Source organism: Watersipora subatra, chromosome 7 (assembly GCF_963576615.1).
Source record: "Watersipora subatra chromosome 7, tzWatSuba1.1, whole genome shotgun sequence".
Taxonomy (NCBI): Eukaryota; Metazoa; Bryozoa; class Gymnolaemata; order Cheilostomatida; family Watersiporidae; genus Watersipora; species Watersipora subatra.
Genome location: NC_088714.1, coordinates 38,518,619 through 38,529,709, shown reverse-complemented (window position 1 = coordinate 38,529,709; position 11,091 = coordinate 38,518,619). Strand labels below are relative to the sequence as shown.

The 11,091-nt window shown below is 37.0% G+C and overlaps 1 protein-coding gene across 1 annotated transcript in view; it reads left to right on the top strand.

Annotated features, from left to right (window-relative positions):
- Nucleotides 1-2,593: 2,593 nt before the first annotated feature.
- The window catches only part of LOC137400735 (ribonuclease 3-like), an 84,673-nt gene continuing 76,175 nt past the window's right edge, over nucleotides 2,594-11,091 (top strand). Inside the window, exons 1-8 of the mRNA XM_068087071.1 lie at nucleotides 2,594-2,674; nucleotides 4,459-4,558; nucleotides 4,689-4,738; nucleotides 4,971-6,168; nucleotides 6,615-6,642; nucleotides 7,568-7,694; nucleotides 9,663-9,801; nucleotides 10,415-10,617. Of these exons, the coding sequence (XP_067943172.1) occupies nucleotides 2,615-2,674; nucleotides 4,459-4,558; nucleotides 4,689-4,738; nucleotides 4,971-6,168; nucleotides 6,615-6,642; nucleotides 7,568-7,694; nucleotides 9,663-9,801; nucleotides 10,415-10,617 (1,905 nt within the window). The 5' untranslated portion in view covers nucleotides 2,594-2,614. The remainder of the gene's footprint in view (nucleotides 2,675-4,458; nucleotides 4,559-4,688; nucleotides 4,739-4,970; nucleotides 6,169-6,614; nucleotides 6,643-7,567; nucleotides 7,695-9,662; nucleotides 9,802-10,414; nucleotides 10,618-11,091) is intronic.

The following is an 11,091-nucleotide window of genomic DNA, read 5'->3' as shown; positions in this document are numbered from 1 at the left end:
CTTTCAACATTTTTAAACTTACGATCAATACCTTGACATCGCTACAGAATAGGGATTGTTTTAGAAAAAACTGGCTGTGTATCAAGTGAAAGCTTTGCATGTGTTTGCTTGAATAGTCGTTTACGTAATTTTTTCAGCTTGCTAAGACTATTGTCACAACAACCCCAAGCTACAAGTATAATGCTTCTTGAGCCGAAAATTGCTTGTAGCGACCTTGCTTTTAATATTAGTTTACCTTTTAACCAAGAAGTAAGCATTTTATATCAATGAATAGATATTAACTAATTAGTGTATTATGACAGTAGACTTAAGCTTTGACTATTATTGTAAATTTCAATATATTTTGTGAAATCGTACTCCCACGAATGATACCAGTAGGAAAAATTTTCCAAAAAAGGTTACAGGAATAAGAATCCAAACAGACAGCACTGCATAATATCTTGGCCTTAACTGTGTAGTTGTATAATTTTAGGAATTTTTAATAAAAAAAGGCACACCAAATTTGTTCAGACATCTTTCATGTTATTCAATTTCATCCCAATTTTTTATCCCAATATATTAAGCTGCTGTAAGCGAGCTGAATAGTTTGGTTAAGCCATCACGTTACATGTAAACACACTAAACTTTCAAGGGATCTTACTATAAATTTTAAATGATAAACACATTTTCAATGACAACGTCAATGATAAAACAGCTCATTGATGAAGTGACAGTTCAGAAAGGTATAGGGTATGCTATAGTTAACTGTAAATCAGATTAATAATTGAGAATCCTGGTAATGTGAAATTTAGCTCAAAAGCCTATATAATCTGGTTAACTTCTGAAACATCCAAAAAGTAGGTATATCAATTTACCATATACACATATGACTAGTTTTGATATGTTATGGCAAAAGCCTTAACGAATTAAACCTAAATAAAGCGCTCAATCCATACTTAACAGAATATCCAACCTGATTGCTCCTTAAAATGGACGAGCATATATTTAAACAAATGACTTTAGCGACAGCCGTATCAAAAGCGTCTGCTCGGAGCTATGTAACTGAAACGAACGCCACGGCAACAATAAGCCGTGCCCAATACGCGGCTGAAGGCTTAACGGCACTTCCTGATTGTGTCATCAAACGAAGTACAACATAATATTATTTCTAAAAATCCTTTAAAAGCAAAATCAATTAAATAATCAAACAAAAAATTAATTTTCAAACTGTTATTTAAAAAAAAACACGCTAATAAAACTGCATTTCTGTAGTGTAACAATATTAAATCGGGCGAACCCGTGCAATAAAGGTCAAAATAAATAGCGTTGGATACATCGCTCTGTACAATTTTATCTATACAAGTACCGGTAATTGAAATTTCAAAATGATTATCTCAAAGAACATCGGCAATATATCGCTGGGTGGCAATTCCATCTTTAACAATGTCCAGTTGCGAAAGCTATTTGAAAGGAACCATTCATTGCAAAATACTTTTATTTAGGAAAACAGGATTTTTATAAACGGAAATAATTAAATTTGACACATTGTTTTTTGTGTGTAAAACTATAGCTAATGGCATATCATTCAATTGTTGTGGGAGGGCAATCGGATGATTAGGACGTTGTCAAAACTACCAATGATATACAGCCCCCTTGTATATCATTGGGGGCTGTATATCGTTGAAGCTACAAGCGAAATCGGTGGTTTTTAATGGTTAACTTGTTTTGAGTCATTTGGCAGTTATGGTTTGCATGTTTTTCGTGGTGTTTGAGCGATACAATGTATTAGTTCAATTGTTAGTTTGGTAGCTTGCTCATATATTATGCCGTTTAAACTCATCGCCGTTTCGAAACAACCTATGTACCAGCGTTTCTGTTTATTTATGCAAAATATTTCTGAATATCAGACTCTCCTATTTTTTTTCTTATTTATCTTTTTGCATACTATGCCTTTTTGTGTTGACGCGTTTGCGCACGGAAGCTCATGTAAGATCCCAAATTTTATATAACTAAATGAAAGGAAGTGCAAAGTGAAGCAGTTATATTGGTTGTCTATTCTGTAGCTTAACGTAGACTAAATTTACGTGACTCAGTTTTAGTGTAAGAGTCGTTCAGTAATAATGTTAACAGTAAAAAGGCGGCGTAGAAAATGAATAAAGCCCAACTTTCCAAGTAGGCAGTTTATTTCTTAAAGTTATTTTTTCTGAAGGCTTACCTTTGCAACATTGTACATATACTTTTGAGATACAATATTGTTGAAAGATGATCAATTCTAACTTTTTATTTGGGGGTCATTATAAGCTGTAACGCCATGTTGTACATTGTTTAGCTCGTGTTAGAAGTAAAACTAAGGAACAACGGCGTAAAAACATCTTAATAAGTTTATTTTTCAGCTCGCTTTTGCAGAATTTTGTTTGGAAATTAAGACTATGTGCTACTATATTCAAGCAACCTGTACAAATGTATCTAACAGCATAGACAGATTAGTAGTGAAATTTCATAAATTATCTCTTTTGTTAAAACTGATTCCACTAATAATTATTTTGGTTATAAGCATTCTACATGTGATGAGCTTGCTCATAAGATGTTGTTAGTTGGTTTATGGATCATTTTAGGAAGGAATTAATGGCACGATATGAATTTCAATGGCAACTATAGGCAGCTTCCTGCATCGGGTGACACCCCATCTCTTTCGGTAATCAGTATTAGTTCCTTTTCACTCTCTCAGTTTTTTAAGCAGGTCTTACCAAATGTTCTATTGCATAAAAATAGCCATTAGTTCTCTGTTATGGTAGCAGATGGGAAGCCAGTAAATGTAAATGTTCATACAAGGAGCTCCTCAATTTCATAAAGGAAGCTGCTCACAGGACTACTTTCTGCAAGATTAACTTGTGGTTAACATGCTGCAGAGTGTAAACCTCAACTGTTATCATACACCAACTGCAGAATCTAAATCCGATGACAGAAATTTGAATCACTAAAGTGTAAAAGTTTGCAACTAGGTGACTTGTTTGATGTAGTTCAGCCAGCTGCAAACATACAGCATATTTCTAGCATAGTGATGTTTACTGCATTTTTTAATTTGTTGTTCAGAATGTAACAAATGGAATTATGCGACTATAAGAATGGAAATAGCTAGAATGTTATTATTTTTCTTAGTTGGGCTCTTGTGTTGAGCTGTGAGCATTTAATAAGTTTAGGATTGGTTACTGCGTGGTCACGAATAAAAGGCTAGGATTTTATATTTAGCGATGATTTTGCTATATTGCTAGTTGAAGATTACCTGGTATTATATCAGACAAATATGTAACTTCTATGCAAAGTAAGTTGAGTATAAATCTGCAGCTGAATAGAACCTGGGCTACAGTGGCTACATGAGCGCCATCTAGCTACTAGATCCAGTTTCTAAGAAGTCATTAGTTTTGTGTCTAGGCATAAGCAATTATAAGTCTTAAAGGTTGACTTGCAACAGAATTCAGATTATATATATTTGGTATCAAAAGATTCACCATGTCTTACTCTACTGTGTTGTAGGTGGAAAATATGTGGAAATATGACTACAAGCTCTTGAAAGCACAAAAACGAACAGTTAATCGCAGCCATCACGAAAGCGCCGTAGATAGGCATCTCTTTCCAAAATGGCTCATATGGGATGTAGTTGAACAAGATGGCTTCTGTTTACACTTTCATGCAACCTCATTCGTCGAAATATTTTCACAAATACACTTCAGGCATTCAATTAAACCATGTCTATTGTCCTTACGCGTCTATCTCATCATCATTGTAATGCTGTCACTTTGAGCACTGATATCTCAAAATCTACCGTAAAAATTCGTTTAATTTTTTAACATTAGCTCGAAGAAGTGTATATCATTCTCTGATAAACATGACAAGCCTGCTGGTCATCTGTGATAGTCGGAAAATGCTGCAGAAATTATTCGCGCTCTTTGGCAGGAAGTATGGGTCACATGATCTGATTACGACTTGACGATTAGACCAAGCCGGAACAAAAGTGTAAAGTAGCGAGCATCTATATTTGATACGGGCTTTTCTGTAGAATCCGAAATGTTTGTCATAAACTAGTGCTACGAGAGGTTTTATATAAAGCCTTTTATTGGCCTTTCAATTCACGTGATAACATCATGTGTCGAAACAATAATCAAATCGTTTGACTAGGTCAGAGAAATAAGTTGATTCCAATCTACGGCGGTTTCGGGATGGCGGCGATTAACTGTTCGTTTTTAGCTTTGAAGAGCTTGTAATCACATTCCCACATGTTTTGCACCTACAACACAGCAGAGTAAGACTTGGTGAATCTTCTGATACCAAATAACTGTAATGTGAATTTTGTTGCAAGTCAACCTTTAAGCTTTTTAATTTTTATTTGATTAAAAGATTATCAGTCAGTTGTCTGAGAGCAAATTCTTTCATAACAAGTAGTTAGTAAATCAATATTTTATAGTTTTTAATGGTTTGTAGTCAGTTCAGCGAACACTGGAGCAGATGAAGCACTTGTTTGACCAAATGACTTCATCAATCAGTCATGCATCTACACCTTCTTTAAACCAGCCTCAACCAGGTAGTACTGCTTTGTTCTTATACACAACAAAAGGTTGACTATAATTTGAGCGATGAGTTTACTAGCAAATCTTATTTGAACTGCTAAAATAAGCATTAGAGTGTTGCATATATACTTATTTGTTATATAGGTGCTGGTATGCAGCAACTTCCCACTACAAACAACACTTCTCAGCAAATGGTGAGAAATTTAACAAATTTTAATGCTTTTCTACCATATTTTGTTTCGTGCTTTAGCTTCCACATTTGATAGGCTGACCTGGTAGTTGATACAAACATCCTCTTCAATGTGGTTACCATTATGCAGATGAAAGGTAAGGGTGTTATCATATGGGTACATGTCTTTATTAGGTGTTATCATATGGGTACATGTCTTTATTAGGTGTTATCATATGGGTACATGTCTTTATTAGGTCAACGGCGCATTTCCAGGACAACCACCAAATATCAATCAGGTGTTGTCAATGGCGCAAAATAATCCTCAAATGATATCTACGCTGACGCAAATGCAGAATAACGGACTACGAGCCAATGCATCTTTGCCAGTGAATACAAACTTACCTCCTTTGATTGATACTAGCTTACCCCCTCCTAGACTGCCCAATGCTAGGCCACAATCACACGTTCCTTTCAATTCCACTCCTCGTGGAATCCCACCATATAGTGTTCCGCCTCCCAGCCTGCCAGGTGCTGGCTTCTCATTGCCAACTCATGGCGGACGATTTCAACAACCTTTAGGATCATTTCATTTGTCACAGCCACCACCCGCACAGTCATTACATTCTTCTGTCCCTCCTGCTTGCTCTGCTTCTCGAGAGGATAGCTTTGTAAAAAGCAATGATAAGGAATATTTTAGTTGGCGCTCAGGAAAGTCACAGTCAAGCCGCAATCCATCACGCTTTCGAGATCATCGACGAGCATCCCGTAGTCCAACACATTTTTCAGGCAGTATCCAATATGAGAAAACTAGGTGTGCAAATAAAGATAGGCGTGCAAACAACAACAGATTTTCCAACAGGCGTAGATGTTCACGAAGTCCGATGAGATCTAATCGAGTCTCCGATAACCAACCCAACAGGTCATTCAGCAATTCAAAGTTCAGCCGAGATCGAGACATTGGTCAAAGATCTCCTAAAGATAGGGACTCTGGCAAAAGATATGCTAGCTGCCGACCATCTTCGTCACCCTCAAGATCATCCCTTACTGAAAGTCGTGGTAGTTCAGGATCAAGGCACCAAAGAGATAACAACTTGTCAGACCGTTCTAGAAGTAGCTACAATGGGAGGCCAGATTCTTACAGTCGTGGACGCAAACCCTTCACTCATGGAGGCAGGAAAGACAGTGCTGAAAGAAGAGTGAGAAGTAAAAATGACACATTTTCTAATGTAGGGCAATCATATCCTCTCTTTCCAAGTGGACCGGCTGTTCGAGAGAAGCCCAAGCAGTACCAAACATCATATTTACCATCAGATGATGAAGATGAGCTGACAAATCACAAAAAGTTGTCAAAAAAAGGTCAACATCCCAAATCAAGTCCTAATAAAAAGAAGCCATTGTCGACTCAAAGCATATCATCTGACAGCTCTAGCAGCGACAGTGACATGAACATGGGTAAGCATCTCTGTTTTCTATTTTATTTTAGATTTTATTATTTGTATTATTTTTCCTGAAAGTCAATGCTAATAATCATATACAACAACAGATCATTTCTGTCTTCTTGAAGCTTTGAAAAACGTGAGGACGATGATTGATATGCATCATTAACTTGTGTCTTTTTAAATATTATTATTAGTTGTGGGTTGCCATTACTTTGGACCATCTATTTCCATTTTGCAACAGCGAAATTAAAATTGAAATCCAGCGAATTTTAATCTGTTAGTTTTACAAAGTAGTTATTGCCATTTCACCAGATATCTGATCATAAAGCACAATGTCAAGGTTGTTGATAGGTACCATAAAATACAAAAATTGTCTTATTCCTGTAACCATCTCCATTTTAGGTTTTTTGTATTGAATAAACATAGAAATGCTTGATTCATATTTTTGCTTAATTGTAGCCGACACGGATGACAAACTAAATGCAAGGTATGTTTAATGTCTAATTATTCTTTGTTATACAACCAAATGTTTGACACAACCAAATGTTATACATATATGTTATACATGCTTCTGTCCAACTCTATGGGATGGGAAGAAACTCGATAGCTATTAATAACCCTTGTACAAACGTATACTACATATGTGATCTACTTCACCACATTTAACAATCGTACAAACGTATACTACACATCTGGTCTACTTCACCACATTTAACAATCGTACAAACGTATACTACATATGTGATCTACTTCACCACATTTAACAATCGTACAAACGTATACTACATATGTGATCTACTTCACCACATTTAACAATCGTACAAACGTATACTACATATGTGATCTACTTCACCACATTTAACAATCGTACAAACGTATACTACATATGTGATCTACTTCACCACATTTAACAATCGTACAAACGTATACTACATATGTGATCTACTTCACCACATTTAACAATCGTACAAACGTATACTACACATCTGGTCTACTTTACTACGTTTAACAATCGTACCAACGTATACTACATATGTGATCTACTTCACCACATTTAACAATCGTACAAACGTATACCACACATCTGGTTACTTTACCACATTTAACAATCGTACAAAAGTATACTACATATGTGATCTACTTCACCACGTTTAACAATCGTACAAACGTATACTACACATCTGGTCTACTTTACCACGTTTAACAATCGTACAAACATATACTACATATGTGCTCTACTTCACCACGTTTAACAATCGTGCAAATATATACTACACATCTGGTCTACTTTACCATGTTTATCAATCATACAAATATATACTACACATCTGGTCTACAGTTACTTTCCATTCATTTTATATAGTCGTTTAGTTGTTGATTATTGTATTATATACATGTATTCCCAATCGTAGTGGAGATAGTGTGGAAAGACTTTATGGGACGTACGATGAGCGTCCGACTGTTCAGCCCACTGAAACTAGACTAGCTGACTATGTCGAGTCCACCGCTGCAGGGAGATACCTTTCCAAAGATGCCGAGGTAAGATCGGCATAAATTTGGTAGTAATTATGTTTATAATTGTTTTGTCAGATGAATATTCTGATAATTTATTGTGAAAGAGTTAGCCAGTTATAAAACCAGGTGATTGTTGTATTTGGTTGCATATTGTATTTGACCTGGTGCACATAGCTTAGCTATAGTTATAGTGTGCGCCTGAGTTGTGTAACACTCCTAGGTATAGTGTCAGACTGAGTTGTGGAACACCCCTAGCTATAGTGTTGGACTGAGTTGTCGAACACTCCTAGCTATAGTGTTGGACTGAGTTGTGTAACACCCCTAGCTATAGTGTGACACTGAGTCATCGAACATCCTAGCTATAGTGTGGCACTGAGTTGTGTAACACTCCTAGCTATAGTGTTGAACTGAGTTGTGGAACACCCCTAGCTATAGTGTTGGACTGAGTTGTGGAACACCCCTAGCTATAGTGTTGGACTGAGTTGTGTAACACCCCTAGCTATAGTGTTGGACTGAGTTGTGTAACACCCCTAGCTATAGTGTTGGACTGAGTTGTGTAACACCCCTAGCTATAGTGTTGGACTGAGTTGTGTAACACCCCTAGCTATAGTGTTGGACTGAGTTGTGTAACACCCCTAGCTATAGTGTTGGACTGAGTTGTGTAACACCCCTAGCTATAGTGTTGGACTGAGTTGTGTAACACCCCTAGCTATAGTGTTGGACTGAGTTGTGTAACACCCCTAGCTATAGTGTTGGACTGAGTTGTGTAACACCCCTAGCTATAGTGTTGGACTGAGTTGTGTAACACCCCTAGCTATAGTGTTGGACTGAGTTGTGTAACACCCCTAGCTATAGTGTTGGACTGAGTTGTGTAACACCCCTAGCTATAGTGTTGGACTGAGTTGTGTAACACCCCTAGCTATAGTGTTGGACTGAGTTGTGTAACACCCCTAGCTATAGTGTTGGACTGAGTTGTGTAACACCCCTAGCTATAGTGTGGCACTGAGTCGCCGAACATCCTAGCTATAGTGTAGCACTGAGTTGTGTAACACTCCCAGGTATAGTGGGGCACTGAGTTGTGTAACACCCCTAGCTATAGTGTGGAACTGGAGCATTGCAACTGAATATGGATGGAAGGTCTGTTTGCAACTAATATCTTTGAAACATCTGATTGATATTTTATGCCAGTTTGGCAAATGAAAATGCAAGAGCTGTTTCTAACTACACATGTTTTAGACCGGTTTTTCCTTTAGTGTTTTATACTGTGATAGAAAAATGACCAATGTTATGGATAATACATATCCTCTAAGCATTGGCAATACTTGGTGTCAGTCGTATTTAGCACAAACCAGTTTAAAAAACAAAACTTTCAAGTCTTTCTCATTGTATGTTCATCTGTTTTTCACCGTATGTTTGTCTTGTTTCTCACATCGCATGTTTATTTGTACCTCGCCGTATGTTTATCTGTTTCTCACCATATGTTTATCTGTTTCTCATCGAATGTTTATCTGTTTCTCATCGTATGTTTATCTTTTTCTCACTGTATGTTTTTCTGTTTCTCAACGTATGTTTATCTGTTTCTCACCGTATGTTTATCTGTTTCTCACCTTATGTTTATCTGTTTCTCACCGTATGTTTATCTGTTTCTCACCGTATGTTTATCTGTTTCTCACCGTATGTTTATCTGTTTCTCACCGTATGTTTATCTGTTTCTCACCATATGTTTATCTGTTTCTCATTGTATGTTTATCTGTTTCTTCCTGTATGTTTATCTGTTTCTCATCATATGTTTATCTGTTTCTCACCATATGTTTATCTGTTTTAAGATTGGAAAAGTGCATGGTCAAATCTTATCAATACAAACTTATCAAATGAATTTTTTTTTCGCAAGCTGTTAGATCATGCGTTTGTTTAGCTTTTCAATTAGGAATAGCAAGATCTGGATAAGGAGAAATAGCTGTTATGAATTGCATGGCATGATTTGGTAAACAGAATGGACAGATGTTAGCTACTAAGCATCTTGTGGAACTCGAGGACAGGTTTGAGATGACTGTTCTAAAGAGAGCGAGCAGGGCACGGGAAGGTAGGAAGGAGTACAAGTATCCGGAGAGGACTGCCAGGCTGTCTTGCTGTGAGTATCTCACCATATGTAGGTTGGATCTAATTTGCAAGTTAAATTTAAAAGCAATGGTTTGTCACCAAGCTATTGTGAGTTGTCATTTTAATAGTGCGTGTCATGCTGAATTTTATTGTGGTCTTAGATATGACATATTATCTGGTTGGTCTTTGGTTATACCTTCTGATTTTCCTTGATCCTACATATTAAGGACTGGCAGTAAGACAGGCAATATCCACGATTTTTTATATTTTTAATCAAATAGCCTGCAGGTGGGTGTTTTAGAGACTTGTTCTCGGAAGCCAGACGGAGTTTTAAGATCAAATATTTTAGCAACTAGGTGGAAGGCACGAATCTTATGCGTGTGAGGTTTGAATAAAATTGGTCAAAAAGTGTTTATATGGTGACACACGCGCGTTTATGGTAAATATTCCGTACTAAAAGAGGGAATATATCAGTCATGAATTATCAAGGTTTTTCGAGTGGCTGTGCATTTTCTAGGTTACCAACTAATTACTTGTGCGGCAGTAATTCAAGCGTACTGTAAAAGAGTACTTAAAGGTAAATAGCTAAATGGGAGACTAGTCTGTTTGGGTGCAGATGAGGATATAGTAAATGTCTAAAACAGGTAAAAAAGAAGGCTGCAGTCATAATTCAGAAGATGATGCTACGGATGAATCTGATCAGGAAGAAGGTGAGATAGTAGAGAGTGATGAGGAAGGTCAGGTAGAGGCCAAGGATACGGGGCCCACAGTCAGCGCTGAAGTGCAGGCTAAGTTGGAGCACCCAGAGAGACTGCATAAAATGATCTGCTTTAATGACAAAGGAGAAGTAAGTCTCTTATAAAATTTGTCTGTCATTATGCGATAAATCTGTTCGTATTCATATGAGAAATCAAGAGAAATAATGTGAAACGAGTTGAGCAATACTTTTCACAACAGTATTCTCGTGGAACCTGTCCTCTTATGATTTATAGTTTATTCATCAGGTTAATTTCAAATTAGCAGCATGCATTGTAGCCAGCTCATAGTCAACAGGTGTAGGACCTGTCGAGTCTATACAATCATAACCAGCTCCTAGTCAACAGGTGTAGGACCTGTCAAGTCTATACAATCATAGCCAGCTCATAGTCAATAGGTGTATCGACCTGTCGAGTCGATACAATCATAACCAGCTTATAGTTAACAGGTGTAGGACCTGTCAAGTCTATACAATCATAACCAGCTTATAGTTAACAGGTGTAGGACCTGTTGAGTCTGTACAATCATAACCAGCTCATAGTTAACAGGTGTAGGACCTGTAGAG